The 24,856-nt window shown below is 28.9% G+C and overlaps 1 protein-coding gene across 1 annotated transcript; it reads left to right on the top strand.

The window, feature by feature from the left end:
* Nucleotides 1–24,328, top strand: Syp (synaptotagmin binding cytoplasmic RNA interacting protein). The gene is given in 14 exon segments (XM_015318710.2): nt 1–164; nt 1,398–1,783; nt 1,880–1,987; nt 2,126–2,302; nt 3,623–3,758; nt 9,006–9,211; nt 9,290–9,439; nt 9,529–9,674; nt 9,817–9,932; nt 11,655–11,669; nt 12,741–12,889; nt 17,331–17,398; nt 17,400–17,497; nt 18,882–24,328. Coding segments are annotated over 14 exon segments (2,031 nt in total). The 5' UTR covers nt 1–136; the 3' UTR covers nt 19,130–24,328.
* The last annotated feature ends 528 nt before the right edge of the window (nt 24,329–24,856 follow it).

Here is a 24,856-nt window from a genome sequence, read left to right as displayed (position 1 = left end):
AGCATTCGTTTATTTTCTAAGGTAAATCATCAAGGATTTATTCCACAAGGATAAAACGACGACGATTTTAATCTAATCGTTATATATTTAATATCCTAAGATATTATTATTCAAGTGCAATTGAAATTAATACTAAATGCGTGTGTCCAAAGACGAAGAAGGAAGTAAGTGTTATCGGGTGTGCAAAAGTGCATCGCATTCATCGCAACGAACGTGTGGATGCAGTTCTATTGCCGGCCGGCTAATGTCCGAAGACAAATTCTTCTAATCCTTTCGTTTCGCGTTTAATATTATTTTGTTATACGAGTGATCGCGACGATTTATTAAAAATCTATTGATTTAATAAATACATTCGTTTAAATTTTGTTCTTTCGATTTATCAGATTTTTCTCGATTAACTTTTTCTTCTTCTTTTTTCTTCTATCTTTCTTTTCTTTTTTTTTCTTTTAATTCGCCGTTAAAAATTCGCAAACTTTTATTAAATACTACTCGATATTGTTTAATCGGTTTACTACGATGGATAAAAATGTGGATATTCATATCGAATTGTTATTTGTTGAACAAATCCATTATATCGGAAGTATTCTCGCGCTTTTAAACTTTCTCTAACGATCTTTACGTTAGCGCGGGAAAATTCTTGCGTGTGTATCTCTAATTCATCGATTCGCTTATCGGTATTTCATAGATTTTTCTTCTCTTTATATTTCTTTACGATATTTCATTCTTCGTTTCCTTTCATTTTTATATTTATTTTTTCTTTTCGATTTTTAAAATTACTATCTTTATCATCATCATCATCATCATCATCATCATCATCATCAATTTTCTTCTTTGCAAAATATCTTTTTAAATATTTTCCATCTATCATTGATCCATTTAAATCATAAATACAGCAATTTAAAAAATTGTATCTTTTTTTATTTTTTATTTTATGATACTGTGTTTAGATTTGCAAGTAATAATTAATAATGTTATTGTGCAAAGATGTTTTCTGATTTGAATTTGTTCTGCCATTGTAGATATTTTACTAATTAAATATTTTATTCTAACGATACCTTTTGTTCTAAATGTATCGATAGTAATCTTATATTATTTAAATAATATAATATTACCAGGATGTTAATAATTTGTTTTACAAACATTTATTAAACAATACATAGTATTTGTCTTTCTATTAAATTCAATAACTTTTGTCGATAAGTTATATTGTTAACGATTTAAAGAATTCATTTTTTTTTTTTTTCAAATAATAATTTTACTCAAATATTGATCATATGTTTTTATATCGTAAATGTTATCTCCCTGCAATCGTTTAGTTTTGAGAATTTGATTTGTCGATATTTGTACGCAAATTGTTTTTCTCTTTGAATTAAATAAAATTTGTATATCGTTTGCAGCTATGGCAGAAGGAAATGGGGAAATAAAAATGGAAGAGAAGCAGTCGAAGGAGGAAATGGAATACACAGAACGGACAGAAGACTACACAAAACTAATCCAATACGGACTAGATGAAAAAGTGGCTGGGAAACTTGATGAAATTTACAAAACAGGAAAGCTGGCACATGTGGATTTGGATGAAAGGGCATTAGATGCTTTAAAGGAATTTCCAGTCGAGGGAGCATTAAATGTACTCACACAATTCCTTGAATCAAATTTAGAACATGTGTCCAACAAATCAGCATTTCTCTGTGGCGTAATGAAAACTTATAGGCAAAAAAGTCGTGCCGGTCAAGGAACTGGTACGAGTACGACATCTAAAGCACCTGATGAGGATAAAATCAAGGTAAATTGTTCAAATAGTTTCCTAATTCAAATAAGTTTAAAGTCATTGTTAATAAATTGAATTATATTTTTCATTAAAATTATATTTTAATTATAGATGATACTTGAAAGAACTGGTTATCCCTTGGATGTAACTACAGGACAAAGAAAATATGGCGGACCGCCACCAAATTGGGAGGGCCCGACTCCAGGAACTGGTTGTGAAGTAAGTTATTTATTTTGAATTATGATTATTAATATAAGATATCTTTGGATTTTAATTCGTTGTTGATAACATTTATATATTATATAGAAATATGTTATTTACGAGATATAATAAATCATTTCTTCGTTTTTGCAAAAGGTGTTTTGTGGTAAAATCCCAAAAGATATGTATGAAGATGAGTTAATACCGTTATTCGAAAAATGTGGCAAAATTTGGGATTTGAGACTGATGATGGATCCTATGTCAGGTTGCAACAGGGGATACGCATTTATCACTTTCACTAACAGGGATGCTGCTCAATTGGCTGTCCGTGAGGTATGTTTAGATTTTCTCCTTATTATCCTTATCTAATGTGTAGGTACATGTTCGTAATGTGTACAAATTGGTTATTTTTTTTGCTCCAGTCAATACCATGCCGCTATGGATATTGGATTTTTTGTTCCTTTCTTATTTACAACATTTTTAGAAATGTTACAAAATTGTTATTGCTACCAAATCACGTGTTCTTTCGAAATGTTTATGAATTTATTGTGTATGAATTAAACTAGCTGCTTTTATTTTATTCTGATATGACTATATGCATAAATTACATACATTTATATGCATACATATTTATATACATATGTATGTATACATTTGTGTATATAAATATGCATCATATATACATACTTTTCTATTATTTTTCTTTTTGGATAAATAATTAAATATATCGCGCCACAAATTTTTTAATGCTTTAAGTACATATATTTGTCTTCCTTTTAATTTCTTTTTATTCTTTTTTTTTAATTTTATTCTATTAAAAATAATGGTATTTAATATATTAAATTAATAAAGAGGTATCGCGTTGACGCGGTATTATATTACTAATAACGTATATATATATATACTTTTTTGAAATAGTTATTTAAAATTACTAAACATTTCGAACGACTATTATTATCATATCCCTATGTGGCTTGTTCTGTGTTCTTCATACCTCTTAATTTTCCTTGTAGTGGTTATATTCAAACATGTGATTTAACATAATCTCAAATTTTTAACTTCTTTTTTTTTTTTTTGTTAGGAACAATCCACATATCTGTTTCTTATGTATATGTCCCTGACCATTTATTCATCTTTAAGTATACAATTATTTCCAACTTATCCCAACATACAAATAACACTGAAAAATGTATATTAATTATATCCTATGGATAAGTTTCTTTTTCCAGCTCTCCTCTTTGCTCAGTGGGCAAAATTGGGAGTGGAGAACCTTCCTGAAAATGAAAATGAACAAAAAACAAAACAAAACAATAATCTTTTTAAGTCTAATTGGTTAGGGGTATATTTACTAATTGGTCAAAACTCATTGGACAATGACAATTTTTGTAACAAAATTTAAAAAAGAAAAAATTGGTAGGCTTAAAATTTGTTTACAGGAGCACAATGAACGCCGGTTTCCTATATTGTGAAGACTCGAGCGACAAAGCGCATGCCACTTTCTCGCTTTCATGGATCTACGCCATGTTAATTTCTTTACTAAATTGCACATTTTGAAATTCTTCCCAAATTCTACCATTTGTCGTAATTACTTAACCACTCAAATTGTATCATTGGAACAAAATTAGGCATGTGTCTGTTTTCTTCATCCCACAGCTCGATAATCACGAAATAAAACCCGGCAAGAATCTGAAAGTTAACATTAGCGTTCCTAATCTACGACTTTTCGTGGGGAACATACCAAAGTCAAAAGGCAAAGAGGAGATCCTGGAAGAATTTGGTAAATTAACAGGTAAAGTGAAATTCGAGGAGTGTGTACCTACCTACCTACCTATACCTACCTGTCTACCTGTATTGTATCTTAAGAGTGGTAGCTTCTAAGTAGTGGTTGTAGATGGTATGGAACTATGGAGCATCCAAACGATCATGCGACTGTGTGATCTACAAAACCTGCGGCACCTTCAGATCTGGTCAGTCTCCTTGCCTCTCGGTTTATTAGTGAACAGTAACACCTCTCTGGTCCAAGTCTTCTTTCCTCGCATATTTAGGTTGAGTTATGAGTTATTGCTTCCTACTATACACGCGGAACCTTATTATCCATATCTTCTTCTGCCACCTCATTCCCACTTTCTGCATCTGGTTACTTCATCGAACTTGTATTATTAGCGCTTCTTTACCTTCTCTTTGGGAAGGTTCAAAAGAGGCGAGGAAATGGAAAGAGAAAATGTGGAAGCTATAGTAATTATATTAAGAATTATTTCTTTTGAATCTCGACGGTAGAAAAAAGAGAAAGAAAGAAAGAGACAAAAAAATTAATTAGAAAGACAAAAAAAAAAAAAAAGAATTATGCTGTGCTGTGTTTATTGCAATGTCGCAATATGCAAATGTGATTCATGACTAAGCCTCAAGCATGGGGGTATGGGAGACCTGCGTGGACCGCTGGGGCGTTTGACTCGCTAACAAACGGACAGGCACTCCCACCCACCCTGTACAATATCGATCCTCTTTTAACTTATATGTCCGTATCCTATAATCCTATAAACATTTTCATTGAAAGTCCTCTGTACAATCTCCCTGAAGGTCGCTTCATGAAATCCCACATTCAGACAGCCAATAAGCAGGTGAAATTATAAAAGGCAAGCTTAATTGGCACTCTCCTTCCACATTATTCTTACAGCTGAATGATTATGAGATTCGGAAAGGGAAAAAGATTGGTGTTACCGTATCTTATAACAATCACCGCTTGTTTGTGGGAAATATTCCAAAGAATCGAGACCGAGATGACTTGTTCGAAGAGTTTACAAAGCACGCACGTAAGTTGACAATTGTCCTTAAATCAGCAAGCAGTAACCAAATGAAGTTCTGTGGGAGAGATGAAGGGACAAATATTTATATATTAATGATTGGGTGTCTTGATCCAGTTCGTAGCAGAGAGGTGCCAGGTGGGTCAAGTCTAGCCCTCTTGCATTACTATATAATTACAAAATTTAAAACAAAAACAAAATTAAATCGGTATTTTTAATACTAAATTTTTATTCGATTTTTCAAAGAGGTTTATATAATTTTCAGTGTGGTAATGCTGGTATAAAAAAAAAAAGAACAAAAACAAAATCTATCTTCGTAACACTTACCTAAATTTATTTTTAAGCTAAATGTGAACTCTTCAAGTATAAAATTAATAATTTCTTTATTGGTAATATCATTCATTTCTTATGTACATCGCAAAATATGGATAAAAGAACAAAAAAAAAACAAAAAACAAAAAAACAAAAAAGAAATATTTGAGAGAGAAAAATTTCGAATACAAAATGTCCCACAACCAAGGGAATAATAAGATAACTTGAAATTTTGAAAGCTGTCAAAATTATTCCAAAAAATGAATAGGAATACGTCATAGAATAATAATAATAATAATAATAATAATTGCAAAGTTGTTAATTTACTTTTTTAATGCAACGAACAAGAAAAATTGACGTACAAACTAGCAGCTAAAAACATGACTATGCTTTTGGTTGGATATTTTTTTTTTATTTGTCTTTTCTTTTTCTTTTTTTTCCGTCTATCATATCTACCCTTTTCTCTCTTTTTTTTTTTAATCATTCATAACTTAATCAGCAACGTTCAAATTGAATAAGAACGTTTAAGATTTCTGATATTTTCATATAAATCCAATTTCATTGAAATCATATTTCCTAAATCCAGTATGTGTTTAATAAAAGGAGCCCATACGTTACACAGATAAATAATCCTACTAAAAATAATGTTCGTATATTGTTTTATCTCGTCTGGGAATATATTTTTAAGTATACCAGTTTAGGCATTTAATTGGTTTTGGGACATATGTGATATTTGTTTTGTCATTTAAAAAAAACAAAAAAAAAAAAAAAACAAAAAAGTGTGCCGTATTGTTCACAGATTTAGTTAAAACGATAAAATACAGGTCATCGTATCCTACATTATATCCAACACGTTATGTTTACAAAATAATTTAATAACAATTTTCGCGCGCATAGGAGCACCAATTGCATATCGTGGATGATTAAATTTGTTTCCTTAACTCAGAGTTGTTGGTTTCACGTTGAAGTTTGTATGAATGGTGTACATTTTGTATTTTTTTTTTTTATTTTATTTTATTTTGTTTTATTTTCGTTTATTTTATTTTATTTCTTTATTTATTTATAAACGAAAGTAATCATCGATGAGTGTAGCATAATATAAATTCTTTATTATATTCTGTGTGCGCGTGTATCATTGTGCGTATGTGAGTGAATATGCGCGAGTGTATGTGTATCTTGCATGAAATCTCAGAATCTGGACACAGAGAGGAGATCAATACAAAAAATGAAAGCAAAAATATATATATATATATATATAAAAGAAAAAACAAATAATATATAAAAGGAAAGGGCCAAAGACATTATTATTAAGAGGCATAGGAATGAATCTATCAAGCAGTTTATTTTCAAGTATATTCAATTATTATTAAATAATGGTTTCAAGGCATCTGCGAATTACTTATCATTGCTGTAAAATGTTATATTAAATCTTATCTTTCAATTATCTTACATTGATCTTACCTTGACGCTTAATACAATTGATGCTTGCTATATTTTATATAAATTATTCTTATCGCAGGTATTAAATGAAAAATGTGAAAAGGATTATAATACGCTTTTTAAAAGTATAGAGCAAAATTTGATTTGCATTAAGAAAGGTGCCTTGTTATCCAAATAGTAGTGTAAAGCTTTTAAACTGAGAGGAAGGAGAAGTGAGCCATCTTGCAGAAATGGTTACACTAATTAATTTAACTTTCACACAAGCGTAATTTTTATTTAACAATTCAATCGAGTAAAAGGAAGACTTTTAGTAAAACTACTATCATTGATAGCTGGTTATTTTGTTCTCACCTTGTTAATACATAGTTTATTTTCAAATGTTATAATTAAGTCGGAAGGATATCTCATTTAAATTTGCTTAACTAAAAATATCGTTTTTATCTTTTACTTTTAAGCTAGCATAAATACATATTACAAATTTATACTATAATCTATGTATATTCATAGTGAGAATTAATTCAACGTTTGTTTAGAGATAAGATTGTTGATTTTGGTTTAATAATATTTCCACATAATGTAAAACGTGTGGGATATATTATAATATATTATATTATATATATATATATTATATTATATATTATATATATATATATATATATATATGGGAAGAGGACTTTAATTTCAGCAGCGTGGTAGTCATTTTGAGTATTTAATTCAATCTCAGTGCGGTGCATGAAAATTCTAATAGCATGAAAAGATATTTTTGTACTTAATTGATACATTGAAAATATTTAACCTGCATTATCAAGTCATTGGGTTTTTTGAAATTTGTGTATTGAATTAAATATGATATTACAAGTTATTGATGAGAAATTTTTTTGGGGTGTTTTCGACGTAGTGGTAAAATTCTACAGAATATTCTGAAAGGTTATATATGGAGCTTGCAATCTTTCCTTTTGTAGTTAATTGAACAATATCTTTGCAGTTTAGTGTGCTATCTTTCAACCCACAATTTTTTTTATGGCTTTGTGTTTGTGTTATAAAGCAATATCAGTTTAGTATAGTAAAATGAATAAAAAAAGAAGTTAACTTTCTAATATTTTTAGGCTTTTTATCTATGAAAAATAGTTAATAATATAATAATTGAATTAGTAGTCAAATTGAAGGTACATATAGTTATGGAAATAGTATATTAACTATCTCTTTTGCTCGTGTTCATGTTTTTAGGCAAGTTTTCTCGCATGAGTACTTTAATTCTCTATAAACTCAATTCCGTAACAAATCTTCAACTCTTTTTCTTCTATTATGAAAATTGAAAATATTCATTAAAAACAGAGATTATATATTCTATTATATATTTAATTAGTTTTCTGTAGGTCACACTAATATTGTATTAATAGATTATTATGTGGAAATTAATTTGATATTGTAACTAAATAATAATAATAATAATAATAATCATCATGTCTTCATTTTCATGCACAATACGCAATCAATCTTTTTCTATAAATAATATCTACATTTTTGTCGAGTATATACTTATAATAGTTTTCTATATTTCTAATATGGGATAATTTAATTCGTAGATGATGATTTTAATGATTCAAAAAGAAGGATTTGTTTTATATCGTTTTTCATAGTAGTCAAGTAAATGTGTATAATAATTTTTCATTTTATTTTTCTACTGAATATTAATAATGATAAATATAATGTTCTATCTTGCCGCACACGCGTCCATCATAAATATTTATTTCTACGATTGTGAAAATATATTGTGTCGTATAAGTATAATATCGATTCTAATTTATACCTAATGATGATGATAATATATAACGATTGATTTAGCAGGAATTACGTGATAATAATAATATTTATAAAATATTTATAATTTAGTTCGAGAAGTATAATATAATACAATATAAAGTTTGTAGTTTTCTTTTTTTTTTTTATAGGTGTGGTGTTTTCATATAGCTTTTTCTAGCGTAGAATTTTTCAAAAACAATAATATGATAACTTAGTTCAAATTGAATTATTCAATTGATATTCGAATATCGTCATATTGTAACAATTAAGTTCTCTATCACGTTCATTCCAAATCAAATAATTTTGAAAATCATTTTTTATTTTCTCTCCAAAAAAAATTAGAAGTAAAAATATAATAATAATAATAACAACAACAACAACAACAACGTTTAATGTCATTTTATATATAATATTATATTGTGCTTTTTAATGATATCTTTTTATTACGTTTTTACAAGAAAATAATATCATAATATTTTCGGCCTATTATTCCTTTGTATTTTTGGTACAGTTTCGTTTGAGTAGTTTTATTTATTTATTACATTTATATTTATATTTTTATATTTCGTTTTCTTTTCCTTTTTTTATTTATTTATTTATTTATTTACTTATTTTTTTTTTTATCTTTTATTTTTTTATATGAACCTTATATACGTTTTGTATGATTTTTCACCATACAGCGGGCCTGACTGAGGTGATTATCTACAGTTCACCAGATGACAAAAAGAAGAACAGAGGTTTCTGCTTTCTAGAATATGAATCTCATAAAGCAGCCTCATTAGCAAAACGAAGACTAAGCACTGGTCGCATCAAGGTCTGGGGCTGTGATATCATAGTTGATTGGGCTGATCCACAGGAAGAGCCTGACGAATTAACAATGTCCAAAGTATGTAGAATAGTTTTGTTAACGTAAGATATATATATATATATAGTTTATATATCTATAAAATAATTATCTTTATAGGTACGAGTGTTATATGTTAAAAATTTAACGCAAGATTGTTCTGAAGAAAAGTTAAAAGAATGTTTCGAACAATATGGAAAAATTGAAAGAGTTAAGAAAATTAAGGACTACGCATTTGTGCATTTTGAAGACAGGGATAATGCCGTAAAGGTAATATTAATTGATTTTCTTATTAATAATTTGATTATTGATGTACGAAGTTAGATTAGAATGAAAAATAATTGTGTTGTATATTTTAGGCAATGAATGAGTTAAATGGTATAGAAATTGGTGGTTCGCATATAGAAATTTCACTAGCTAAGCCTCCATCTGACAAAAAGAAGAAAGAAGAAATTCTTAGAGCAAGGGAACGAAGAATGATGCAATCATTGCAAAGTCGTGGCGGGTAAGTTGTAATAATATACTTATTTTATTATATTTCAATTATACTTTAATATTTATTTGATTTCAGTTATTCAGGGTATTAATTTGATATGTTTACTGGAAGAAATATAATATATTAATATATTTGTTATGAATTATTATAGAGGGTCTCCATCTCACCCTGGAATGATGGGAGGCCCGATGCCAGTTCGTGGTCCTGGACAAGGTCCTAGAGGCACCGGTGCAGGTATGCGTGGACAAATGGGACGAGGCGATTATGGTAAGTATTATTTACTATCATTTATTATTTATATATATATATAGTTTAATAAGTTTATGTGTTATAACCCATTCACAATTGACGTGTAAAATACACAAGAGTATTTTTGCTAAACTTTAAATATTCTAATTATCGTTTAACAAATATGTATGTTATCGAAATAATCACACCACCTTTAATATTTTACCAAAAAGATTTTGATATAAGATTCTCTTTGCAACAAGCTTTCAAATTATTGCAATAATTGTTTTATTATGTTTTGTAAAGCACTGACCAAAGAAATAAATTGTTGTATAGAGTGTGTGTGAATATTACTTACACCAAGTTTGATGTAACAAAAATGAAACATATTTTTTAATGATGTAACGTAGTCTAAATTAAAAATAGCTTTTTTTCCCCTTTATAAAATATAAATGACTACATATGTGTACAAGAAAAAAAAAAGATCGTAATATTAAAACTTTGATAAAATACGTAGGAGAAATAATTTCTATCAAATTTTAAACAGGTGTTATAAAATATTATATAACATTTATTTATTTCAGACAAAATAATACTCAAATTTATACCAATAATTTTTTGACATGATATATATATATATTATTTATTATTTAATTGAAACGTCCCGCATGCTTTTGGGGATTTTTCACTATCTCACTACATACCTTTGGCTTTACACGCATGATAGGCTCTTTCCTATGCGTGAAAGACAAATATTTATTCGATATTTCTAATGCTAAGTTATATATTCATATACATATATATATATATATATATTTCCTCGACCACACAACTTTTTTCCTTTTCCTACTATTCCGATAGTTATTTATTTTGCGGTAAATACATTTAAACAAACAAACAAAATATATATATATATATATATACGGTTTGATTGCTTTTAATATTTTAAGTAAATGAAAACTTATAAAATTCTAGTAGTACATTGCAGTAAATTAAAAGCAAAAAAAAAAAAGAAAATATTAACGTCACTTTGATATAATATATTTTAAATGAAAATATATATATATATTTCCATTCGAATAAGGTTGTAGTGAGAAAGTAACTCAGATAATGTAATTAGCTTGTTATTCAAATTATTTATTTATTTTTATTTTTATTTTTAATTACTATTATTATTGTCTGAGCATATATCTGTTATTGTTTAATTAATATAATTATTATTTTTATTTTTCTATTTGATTTAACAAAATAAGAAAACTAAAAATGAACGAAAGAGAACACAACAACAACAACCAAAAAAATGTTAATTTACTTAAATCTTACAATGCTTGATTAGTAATATTAATTAAGTAAAACTATGTGTATATTTGTTTTATTATTCTACATGCATATGTGTATATTATAATACATATGAATGTATAAGCGTGTGCTTAGCACTATAATAGGTTCACACCTCATTGCCTTACCACTACCACTTTCCTGTGACACACCTGTTTTCTCTTTTTTTTTTACCAACAAAATTATAATTGCATGTGTATTGTTTGTTTTTTTCTATTTTTCGTATGGTGCCCTAGAGTGACAGTTATTTTATATATATATATATATAAATATTTATATATATATATTTTGTGACAGTGTACAATCCCGCGCATTGCCAGGGAAATTTGATCCTTTTTTTGCCCTATTTCATTTTTTTTATGTGAGAGTGTGTACTTTTTCTTTACTGTGTATGCATCCATCAATTAAAAAATCTGTTTACAGCTCTCAAGGAAATAGGTAAGCTGCGGTGTTGAATGATGAATGCATCATTGTAGAGTATCATTGGTAGTCTTGTGTACTTTCTCTTTTTTATGTTGACTTTATAACCAATTTCTAAACGTACAGTGTAAGGTCATCGAAAATCATTTACTATATTTTCCAAACGTCAATAATATATATATGTGCATATCTAAAGTGCAATCTAATAAAAAAAAAAAAGAAAAAAGAAAAATACATATATATATATATATATATAGAACTACTTTGAAATTTAACAAATTTCCATGCTCTACCATCTGTATGCATTAAATCAAAATTCCTTAATACAATAATGCTGTATACACAGTACACTTTTAATGCTTTAACGTGCACCAATCATTTACAAAATACATATTCCTTCAAAGCATTTTTATCTTACATTTAACATACAATCAATTGCATTATACATTTTTCATAAGCAGGATAAAATTAAGCCAGAATAGAAGAAAAAAAGTTATTAGTATTATATTGATCATTGATTAGAAAAATCCTCTAATTTTGATGAATATATATATGTGTGTATGTGTCATGGAATAATTCAATCAATTTTCGATGATCTATGCAATATACATATATATTCTCAGGACATGTGATGGTGGTAGGGTAATCGTTGGAAAGTTTCTCGCGTGAAGAGTTGTAATTAAATTTTCTTCTCTTTTATTTTTTTTTAAATATATTTTTATATACATATTTTTTTTATTTTTTATATATATATATATATATTTATAAAATCTAGTGTTCATCAATTTGTTTCTTAATTCTTTTATATACTTTTATATATATATATATCTTTTTTATATATAATTTTTTTTCCAAATTTTTATTATATACGCATCATTATCATTATTATTAATGCTCTGTTATATTATTAAAAGAATCGCTGAGAAAAAAAAAGTGCGATTGCATATTATATTTTCTATTTTTAGTATTTCTCAAAATTTATCTTTTCCCGGCATGCCTTTATTACATAAAACAGCATTACTTGAGTAAGTTGCTAATTGGATATATCGTGGCTAAATTTGGGTCTATTTGTAATGTGTGTTTTTATAGATTATGATTACGACTATTACGGTTATGGGGATTATCGAGGTGGCTACAGTGATCCATATTACGATGACTATTTTCGATACGAAGATTGCTATTTCGATTATGCGCCGCCTCCGCCACCTGCCAGAGGGAGAGGCAGGCAGCCTCAACCGGTGGGTCGCCTTTTTTAATGGTTCTAAAGTCGTTTTTGTTCTTGAAACATATTACTTTGATATATCAGCGGTAGTTTGATTGTGGCACAGTGTTCGCGGATTCCTAGCGTTATTGTATATCCACTTTAATACTTTTGCCCTCAGATATATATATATATATATATATTACTCTCTTACCTCTACTCCCCCCCAAAAAAAAGCCCAACATTTTGTCTGAGCGTGTCATTAACTCTGGCTAACTGATAAGCGCCTAGCTATTTATATATATATATATCTATATAAAACTATGTATATGTATATATATATATATATATATAAACTCACTACTAATGCAGGGATATGTACACTTGGAATTAACTTAAAAATAACATCAAATGCACTGCATCCACAGTATATTCTATATCAATAGTAGCAATTGCTCTCTCTCTCTCTCTCTCTCTTTCTCTCTCTATCTATCTATTTATCTATCTATCTATCTATCTCTTTCTCTTTTCCAGCTTTTAATGATCCAATACAAAACTAGTTAAATAGATAATAGTTAAATGATAAATTAAAGAACGTAAGCGAGCGTTTAGAAAACGTGCATTAAATGTTAATGTTGTATTTAAAATAGAAATATGAGAACAAGATAAAAAAAAAAAAAACAACAAGGATAAAAAAAAAAAAGAAAAGCTATTAATAGTCCACTGTGAGTGCATTGTATTATTAAAGTCCTGCTAGACCCTAATGCATATCAACTAATATTCCAGCACTAAGATCGCTAACGTTATCCTCCTAATCCGAACACATTGCCACTGTCAAATTGCTTGCAAATCATATCTGAGCCATGGTAGACCCATTCTAAATTTCAACCAAAGTACAGCCGGGAAAAGTATTTAGAATAATATAGAAAGACAAATGAGATGAAAACGAATGATATAAAATGAAATGAAATGAAATGAAATGAAACTAAACGAAATGATATGAGATCAAATGAAATGAAATGAAATGAAATCAAATGAAATTAAATTGAATTAAATTAAATTAAATTAAATTAAATTAAATTAAATTAAATTAAATTAAATGAAAAGAGAGAGACAAATTGAAGAAGTGAGTACTGTAAAAGTATGTTTAATAGATACGTCATGAAGATTATGTCCGTCCTTCCGTCGAACATTATTTAGTATTGCAGGGTTCCCTAAATATTACCCCTCGCCACATTATTATCAACTTCAGCATTACTCCAGATCTAGGCATTATTAACCCATTCTACACAGGAGCTCATATTTACATATGTGTGTATATGCATATTAATATATACAATGTATATATATATATATGCATATAAACATATACATATTATATACATAGTTATCATCTAAAACTTCATACTTTGTGTGTCGAAACAAAAAGAAAAGAACAAAGAACTTCGGTTGATATTTCTCTTTTGCTAAACAAAAACAAAAAAAAAATAATAATAATAATAACATAAATAATAATTACTAGAGCAGCGACGTGTTGCGTCTCGTGGCTCGGATATGATATACTTTTCTATGTCAAGTTGCAGGGTTATCCAAATACCATAAGGGAGCACTTGGGCGCCCTGTGAACACCATTATAATTATATCATTATTATTATATATTTATTGCGATCAACTTTTTCTCTTGGCAGTCTCACTAATGCGACAACGCAAAATGCACTGAGAGTTATGTGTTTATAATATATATTATTCGATGCTGCTGCTATGTTCCTCGTGTCATGGTTATACGTTGTAGTTAGTCGCTTTTCAAATTTGTTCGATTAATAATCGTATTATTATTATTCGTCCATATATATATATATATATAATATTTATCTCGTGGCCTGTTCATGTGCAGCATCGTTTTATTTTTCTTATTTATTTATTTATTTATTTATTTATTATTATTATTTTTTTTCCTCCCTCTCGCGTGTGTTACATTTCGACGTTTGAAAAAGAAAAAGAAAAAAAAAACATCGACTTTTCCGTCATAAGAGAATGTTAATTTGCAATTTTATTTTACATTTGTATTTTTGTTTTATTTTATTTTACATTTGTATTTCGACAAAATAATCTTCTTCCATTTTTCTTCTTCTTCTTTTCTTTTTTTTTTTTTTTTCTTGCCTTTTATCGCTGTACATGTTGTACTATTATTAACTATTACTACTACTATTATTACATTATATTATTCTTCATACATTTCACTGTGTAAGGGATTAAAAATCCCTTGCATGCAATCTCATTTAATTTTAAGAAAAGTCTTCTTAGAAGCTGCTAGTCGTTATTTGTACATACATTGTTGTTAAATAAATACAAAAAGCAAGGTTTCTTCTTTCTACGTATAGTCATTTTAATGTTTTAATGTTAAATTATATATATATATCTCCAAGAGAGAAAGATAAAGAAAATATTAAAAATAAGGAACAATTATCGTTATTTGTTGTAATTGAATCAAAGTAGAAAAAGATCAATTTAACGTGTGCTCAAAGTTTATAGGAAAAAATGTTATATATATATATAGAATAGATTAGATTGTTAGGTCTTGTTAGGTTCAGTCAAAAATCTACTTAAGGGTTTAATCTTTCATTATTATCTATGATATCGTATTATTATCATTTCTTCAAATATCAGATTAGATAATGTAAATAATGTTTTTATTTTTTTATTTTTTTTTTTGTATACAAAAGTGATTCAAATGAACTACTTTAAATTATTCGACAAAATTTCTAAAATATAATTTGATTATATAGCCCCACTTGCGGTATATGGAATCATCTATATATATATATATCGTTATGTTAATTAGACGTTCAATAAAAATCATATCGATTGTTGATATACGCTTAAATGTGTATTTATTAAAAAGAAAAAGAAAAAGAAAAAAAAAAAAGAAAAAGGGACTTCTTCGATAACATTTTTAATACAGTTTCTTACAGGAAAAGTCGTACAGTGCCTTGGTGCCTGAGTTTGAGAGATTGTATGTGTTACGAAGATAAAAGAAAAAAGAAAGGAAAAACGATAGAAATCTTTACCCACATGGATTAAACGTTCGTTCCCAATGGCTGTGTGTGTCATAATCACGTTTTGTGGATCTTCGCTGGGATCCAATGAGAGTCAATTGATTCAATGTGCCAATTTGATAGCAGGAGGAAAAGTTTTTCGCAAGTTGTGTACGACAATATTGGAATAAATAAAAAAAAAAAAAAAAAAAATAAAATAAAATATCAAAGGGATGATCAAAACCATTTGGATATTTGATCGTATTAAAATAGCTGTTGTATATTATTATAACACGTTGTATTGTACACTGATTTTGTGCGTTGTTGTTGGGTGTGGCAGGCCATAGATAGAGAGAAGGAAATACAAATTGAAAATATATATGTGTGTGTATATAAAAATACATTAACAATAAGATTAATAAATTATATATATATATATATAAATGTATTTATATATATACACACACATATATATATAATACACACACTGTGTAAAACTGGTAGTGTAACCAGTAACACGACTGACTCATGGCTCTTGCTTCTGCTTTTTAGTAAATGCCAATTGCTTTTAACGCTTTTTAAAAAAAAAAAAAAAAACCACGCCGCTATATGACGTTGTGTGCTGCCGCTTATAATATACATTGATTGAATTTTGTTCTAGCTGCCAGTGCAGTAGGTTGTGTCGCTTAAAGTTTCTTCGCCAACCAATACAGTTCGCTTTATCGCTTTACTACATTGGATAACTCTGCTAACTCTACTGCTGTATGTAAAAAGATTTGGTTAGTAAGTCCTGGTGTTTATTAGGTGAGCTCTTTTCCTGTCGCATTCTCTTCCCTTCTATCTATCAAGCTCTCTCTACCATAAAAATGACCTCTTTACCTTTTTCACTATCACTGTCTTTCTCATAAATGATGACGCGTGTGGATACACGCGTATAAATATCGTGTATGCGTGTACACACTCACTATTGGTATAATTGCATAAAACACAGACTATATTTATTTTTTAACAGATAGATATATCAGTTGTACCATTTATAATATTTTCAGCTGACTCTTCTTTTTTTACCTTTATCTCTAGAGCCCGGATTCTATCATATCATATAATACAATATTATGGGATATATAATATATGTTGTCGTGTATTATTGTTGATTTTAAATAATTGTGATATTTATTCTTATTATTGTATATATGCTATATGTGATATCAATTTTTAATATATTATGTATATATATAATATATATGTGTGTGTATATATATACATACATACATACATACATACATATATATTATATATAAATATATAATAGGGAATGATGTCGTTTAAAAAGATGCATTTTATATTAATAATTTTAAGAAAGGGAGAAATGAGTGAAAACAATTGTGTTTGAAACAATCAATACCAGAAGGGGTAACAATTGGATGTGTGTTGTTTGGTCAGGCTGGGCGTGGGCGTGGAGTGGTGCCGCGTGGCCGAATCGGTGGCCCGCAAACCACCCGTGGGCCAGTCAGGGGGGCGCAACCCCGCAACTACAGGGGCCCGTGGGGTCCAGCGACTGGCCGCTCGTGGGGGGGTCCGCGCCAAGGGAAGTTTACCAGGTGAGGATGGTCTGTATCTCCATAATGTATCATCTTTTATCTATTTTATTTCTTATTTTAACTCATCCTTATACTTTTATCATTTCTATTATTTTATCTTTATTTTCTTTTTTAATCTATCTTCTTTTTATTACTTTTTATTTATTTACTTTACTTACTTATTTTAATCAACGTCCCTACACAATCATTTATTCCTTCCTTGCTTTTCTATTTACTCTTTTCTTTCCTTTAACTTTTATGACAAATCTATCAGTTTTTTTTTTTTTTGCGAATTATTAAATTATTATTAATTTTGTTAACTGTTAATCGATACGGTGTGTCGGTTTTTAAAGAAAATCTTAATTTTTGTTTTTTCTTTTTTCCTTTTTTTTTTTTTTTCCTAAATGTGTTATACAAAAGGGGAACAGTAATATGTCTACATCAAAGACTACTTATTATTTATAATACTAATTTTATTTTATATACATCTCACATATTCTCTCACAGCTTTGACAGCATTAGCACTTATTGCTAGTTTGCTACTGTATTGATTATGTCTTTCTCATCTTTTCTTCGCATATAAGGATTTAAATGAAACATTAGGTAATATATATTAAAATGTAACACATAATGCCTCGTACATTATATATACTTACAGCAGTACTCAATTATGTAGCACATTTATTAATTAATTATTTATATGTATTCGATGGAGGGGGAAAAAGGAATCGAAAAAAGAAAAAAGAAATGAAATTAATGTTTGATTATTTTTTTACGTATTGTATTATTTAATACTAAAAATGGATTGCTCCTATCAAGTAAATTGACACATTGAATCCTTTATCATTTAATTAGATTTTTCAAAATCACTCTCTCCTGCAAGAATCAAGCAAGTTTAACAATTTGGTAAAAGATTGTTACAACAAAATGTGAGAATAATTCGAATGAATATTTTATTCGCGATGTTGTTTCTTCTTCATTTACAGATTTACTAATGAACAGATTTTCGATGAGCTCTCGAGATGCATTTGAATGATAATCGTGTATAATATTTTCATTTCAATATGATTGCACATTTATATTTCTATTCAATATCACCGGAATACCATGATTCGTATTATAATGAAAGATTTATCCTGGTTTCCTACTATCCTGGTTTCCTACTATCCATCCGACGTTGATGATAAACTAGGTCAGTTGTTCATAAATTACTAAATATTTATATATACATATAATGTAATATTATTTCTTTCTAATAACCAGCAGAACAATATAATTGTCCTTTTCCCCTTTGAAGTCCTAACATTAGATCTTTTTGTTCCTTTAAAAATCACCAAACCATTGATAGAAAGTCAAGAGAGAGAGGGAGAGATGAGAATAATTGATATATAACAAAGATTAATATGTTTTACAGCAGGTAAACGAAAATTTGACGGGGGTCACCAGAACCAGGGGGAATCTAAACGTCGCTTCCAGAGCAATTGGGGAAACCAACCCCTCGCCCAACAACCGCTGGGCAATGCGTACGGATTGGCGAGTGTGAATGGTGGCAGTGGTGGTGGTGGCGGTGACATAGGATTCGGAGGAAGATCTGCAGCACTCGGTGGCGTTTCTGGCGATGATCACGAATGGTATCAAGACTCTTATCAATCGTGGAGCTAACTTCTGCGTGTATGTGAGTGATAATGCGTACGAACATACGTATATAATTGCATATAAAAACAAAACAAAAAACAAAAACAAAAACAAACAACAAATTAATACGAAAAAATTAACATAACGCGTCACAAGCGATTATATAGAAAGAAAAGTGCGAGTGGGGTATAGAGAGAGAGGGAGGGAGAGAGAGAGAGAGAGAGAGAGAGAGGGAGAGAGAAAGGGAGAAGAATTAGGCGAGAGCGCGCGCGACAGAGCGAGAGAGAGAGAGAGTATGTGTGAAAGAGAAATAGCATGCAGGGTTATAATAATAATAATAATTATAATAATAATAATACTAATTAAAACAGAAATTAAATAAATGAGGAAAAAAAAAGCGTTTAGAAAACATGAAAAAGTTAGCGCAGAAGAGAGGTTTACGAGAGATACAGAGAGAGAGAAAAGATATGACGAAATCAATATCCGGTAATAATATAATGAATTTTTTCAATTATTAATTGGAATTTATATTGTAAAATGTTTTTTCGCAAAAGAAAATGAAACGGAAAGAAAGAAAGAAAGAAAGAAAAAAAAAATACTAGATGGGGGAAAAAAGTAAGAGAAGAAAGGAAAAAAGAAATTAATAACAAAAAAAAAAAAAAGAAAAAAAGAAAAAAAGTAAGAACAAAAAGCAAAAGAAAAAAGAAAATATACGGAAAAGAGTAAGAGTTCGTGCTCTGCGCCACCACCATCGCCCGCTGTTGTTGTGATTATTATGTACAGTGATGTGCCACTGGGACTAATTATTACATCGGAGTGACCACCCACCCACCCCGTACTATTATTATTATATTTACGATAATATTAATATTAATACTAAGTACCACTACTGCATTGTCACATTGTTTACTGCCAAGTGTTGAAGAACCAGCGATGTTGACATTCGGATTTGTGATGGATCGTATTTTAATTAAGAGAACTCATGGAAGCCTGCGGTTTTTATTATGCGATGAAACTAGATTTTTTTTGAATCTATGCAATGATGAATGATGAGAGCGAGCGAGCGAGAGAGTGTGAGAGAGAGAGAGAGAGCGAGAGATACATGTGTGTGACCGAGCGTTTTTTAGATAGGGAGGGAGAGAGAATGAGAGAGAGAGAGAGAAAGAGAGTGAGAAAGAGAAAGTAATAATGTTAGAGGAAATTTTTTAAGAATTATTAACGATAGAGGATGTTTTTCGAATAAGAAAGATTGATGGTGATTTAAAATTAGAAAATTACACAAATTTTAGTGAGAAAAATTAGACATGTATTTAAAGTGTTCCAAATTCTCTTTAGGACAAGGACAAAAATTCAAGCGCCAAAGGAATGACGATTATTATGATTATGATTATGATTATGACGAAGATAATTAAGAGAATGGAGGAGAGGAATGTTTAAAGGGGCGCGTTTAGATAGAAAAGACGACGTTAGCCATTAACGAATGAGTGTGTGGGAGTGTGTATGTTATTAAACGTGTGTTTGTATGAAAAATCTCGAACGAATTCGCTTTTAGAACGAGGATTAGAAAAGATGATCATGATGATAATACTGAAAAGAGAGCGAGAGAAAGAGAGAACATAGAAACCGAAGAGAAAAGTGGTTGTTGGAAGGTAGAATGAAGGGTGTTCTTTTTTTTTTTTTTTTTAAGAAAAACAAACACAAAAAAAAAGAAAAGGAATGTATCTCTTTTTGTGTGCGTATGTGTGAATGTGGTTGGAGCGTGCCAAGCGCGCGGCTAGACCTTCTATTGTTGGTCTATAAAAATGTGTACAGTCAGTGAAAAACTATTATTATTAAGGGTCGGGCAAGCTTTGCGAAAGTTAGTAAAAAAAAAAGGGAAAAAAAAAGAGTAAAGAAAAGAACAGAAAAGAAAAGAAAAGAAAAAGAAAACAAAGTTTGAAACGTTTGTTGGCCAATGGCTCTGCGGGTATCTCCCAGAAGGTTTGTTCGGTTATGAGGATAATATAGTTATTGACGAGAATGAAAAAGAAAACTACTCATGGGATAATAATCTTTATTTGGTCAAAAGGAATGAAGTCAAAAGAAAAAGTATATTTGATGCTCATGAATGAGAAAAAAAAGACGGAATGATAGAAAAGATAGTTAGAAAGAAAGAGGAAAGAGATAAAAAAAAAACAAAAGAAAAAACCCACTTGTACAGTAAATTTTTTCAATGGCAGTATCGGAAGTATATTAGCGAGGGTAAAAGAAAAACTCGAATCTAAATTATATTTGTATTTATTTGTTGATGTGTTTTTTTATAATGAAATTAGGAAGTTTTAAAAAAAATAATCCGTTGACGGCTAAGAAAAAAAGAAAAAAAGAAAAAAAGGAAAAAAAAAGAATGTAGGGAAAGAAAGAAAGAAAGAAAAAAAAAGTGATAGAAAATGGATAAAGGAATTTCTTGATGGAAACCTTTTCTAATTTTTTAGATAAAAATGAAAAAAAATTGTGATGATGATGAATTAAGAATAAGATGGTGAGAACAAAAAAAAAAAAGAAAAAGAAAAAAAAGAGATGTTAGTTCGCCCAAGATTTTTTTTATGTTCCAATTGCGCAGAACAAAAAAAAAATTTTAAATAAAGAAAAAACGTTTTTTTTTGAAGTTTGATATTTGACCTCGATTAGAAATTTGGCAAATAATTATATATAGTTACGAAATCGCGGAAGGTAGGATTACAACAAAATGTACGCAGAAAGTTTTTAAATGCATGAACACATACAGCACACGTTTTGAGTGTTGACTTGTTGTTATTGTTAGCCTGTTAGTTAATTAGTAAGAGTTGTAAGTGCGGGCTGTAGTTGGTCCCTGTCCCTGGAGCCCAGACACCCCCTGTTCTGGAGATTATTTGAAAAGGACTAAAAAAAAAAAAAAAGAGAGCATACGCAAAACAATTTATATTTTACACGCACCCCCCGACACACACGAAGTTAAACGAAATAAATAAATAAAGAAAGAAAGAAAGAAAGAAAGAACGAACGAAAAAGAGATAAGGAAATGATAAATAAATAAATAATTAAATAAATAAATAAATAAATGAATAAATAAAAAAAAAAGAAATGAATGAAAGAAAGAAAGAGAAATATAATAATGGACGACTGCATATCAAATCTCTGCTGTTTAATTGCACACTTTAATGAAACAAGGCTTATCGTATTATAACGTTAGCCTAATTTGATATGAAATAATAGCAGTAGGATGGACGAATATTAATAATAATAATAATATTAATAATCAATGAATCAATCAATCAATCAATCAATGAACCACAATCAATCATGCGATCGAAATAAATCGGTTATAATAATAATAATAATAATGACGTATCCCCCCGCCATTGACTACCCGAATAAGAATGATTTATCTGAATATGATGTTATAAGTGAAGCACATGAGATGATAAATAATAATGGTCTTACACATAAAGAAAGTACCGAAACTAATAGACGCAACCATGTGGACAAAATGTCTGGATGACGATCGATTGCTCGCAAACCCTCGTATTTATGAGCATTTTGTTAATTTTTATTCATGTTTTACTTAAGTCTAGTTTTTTTTTTTTTGTCGTCGTCGATACTGTTTTGTTATTGGCGATTTAAGCAACAATCTAGTAGTAATCATTAACTTTTTTCTCCTCTCCATTCTTACTTCCTGTCCCCCCACCCCCACCCCAATTTACAATTATTGTTTAAAAAAAAAAAGAAAAAAAAGTATTAAAAAAAAAAAAAAAATTCCTACCCCCTCTAAAAAGAAAAGTAAGGAAAAAATCCCAAGATGCAAAAAAAAGCAAAAAAAAAAAAAAATTTATTACATTTAAAAATAACCATTGCCATCTTTCATTCCTCCTGTTTCCCCCTTTTTACTCATTATCCAATTACCGTATTTTATATCTACCTACCTATTCTACTTACCTACACACATCCTATTTATAAAAGCATAATATCGAGGATATAATACTATTAATATTAACAATATAATAAGGATGATATTGCTAATCAATACTGAGTGGGTTTTTGTGACATGATAATATTTCAATAATTAAACAAAAAATGAATAAAAAAAAAAATGATAAAAAAATGACAAAAAAAAATGATGATAATAATGAATGATAATGATGATGGTGACGATGATGATGATGATGATGATGATAATGAATGATAATAAGTAATATTCTGGTTTCTCTCCGAAAAACAAAAACAAAAAAAAACAAAAAAAAACACATAAATTTATAAGTAATAAAAAGGATGATGGTAATGATGAAAGCAAAAGAAAATAAGAAAAAGGAAAAAAAAACATAAATAAAAACAAAAAATATAATTAACCTGGAATACATTGATGATTATATAATAATAGAATGGCAAAGATAGAAAGGGAAAGAAAGAGAGAGTTTCGGCTTGCGGGGGCAAGGAAGCTTAACTGGCAAAAGCGGAGGCAGTTCACGGTGACGAGACTTTAGACTGATCTAGGTACTAGCGTTACGATATTGGCCCCGCCCCGGCTTATAAAGGCGCCCCAAAAGTATCACTCACCTCCTCTTTTATACTCTTACCGGTGTGGCAGCTGGGGTGCCTGGGGGGTTGTCGGTCGCATTTAGGATAATGCACCACTGTGGCTGGCGATGCTATGGCCACACACGCGCCCTTTTACCCGGCCAATGCCCTAATTCGCGGTTTACACATCCTTGGGAAACTTGACTCTTTTTTTTTGGTTGGCCCGTATCAAGGCGGCGGATGTTGTGTGATTTTTGGGTCGATCAATTTATGTTAATTACGACCCAAAGACGTGTTTTTTAATTATATATAAAATATATTATATATTATATTCCTACGAATATGCATTTTGTGACGTGATGTTATTTAGCAGTAATAAGAAAAGGAATAATAAATAAATAAATAAAATAAAATAAATGAATAAATAAATAAATAAATGAATAAAAAAAAAAAATAAATGAATAAATATGAATGATTTTAAAAAGATAATAATTAATAAAACAAAAAAAAGCAAAAAAAAAAAAACTAAAAGGAAAGAAATTATGATGAAACGCAAAAATGGGAAAAAAAAAGAAAAAAAGAAAACATCTTTTTTAAACGAAAATACAAAAAAAAAAAACAAAACAAAAAAAATCTAACAAAAATTATTATTATTATATACAAATCAACAAAAAAAAAAAAAATAATAAAATAAAATATAGATAGATAGGAAGAAAAGAACGAACTAACGAACGAACGAACGAACGTACGTTTACGGTACCATGTTTATGTTTCGCGCCACATGTCAGCTCCACGGCTACATCAAAAATCTAAATATTGTCGAGAACATTTTTTTAAACAGCAATTTAAATTCTTATCTCATTACTGGATCATGTTTCAATTTATATATATGTGTATGCATATGTATATACATATACATATATTTTGATTTACGTGTATATGTATATATATATGTATACACAAATATATATATATATATATATAAATAAATCTATTATTTTTTTTCTAAGTTATCATCCATCTACCAATTGCTTTGCTTTTTTTTTTTTAATTTTCCCGCAATTTCAAAGTTGCCTTCTTTAATTTTAGTGTGATGATGTAGTTAAACTTAATAATGATTTTAATAAATAAAGAATTTTAAAAAGAAATAAAAATGTCAAAAAAATATTATTAATAAAGAAGAAGAAGAAACAATGTTAATTAAATGGTTCCTTTTTTTTCGGG

The sequence above is a fragment of the Polistes dominula genome, unplaced genomic scaffold, assembly GCF_049000335.1.
Source record: "Polistes dominula isolate Pdom_NZ unplaced genomic scaffold, Pdom_raw_medaka contig_23, whole genome shotgun sequence".
Taxonomy (NCBI): Eukaryota; Metazoa; Arthropoda; class Insecta; order Hymenoptera; family Vespidae; genus Polistes; species Polistes dominula.
Note: the sequence above shows the minus strand (reverse complement) of the source record. Positions and strands in the feature narration are given on the sequence as shown.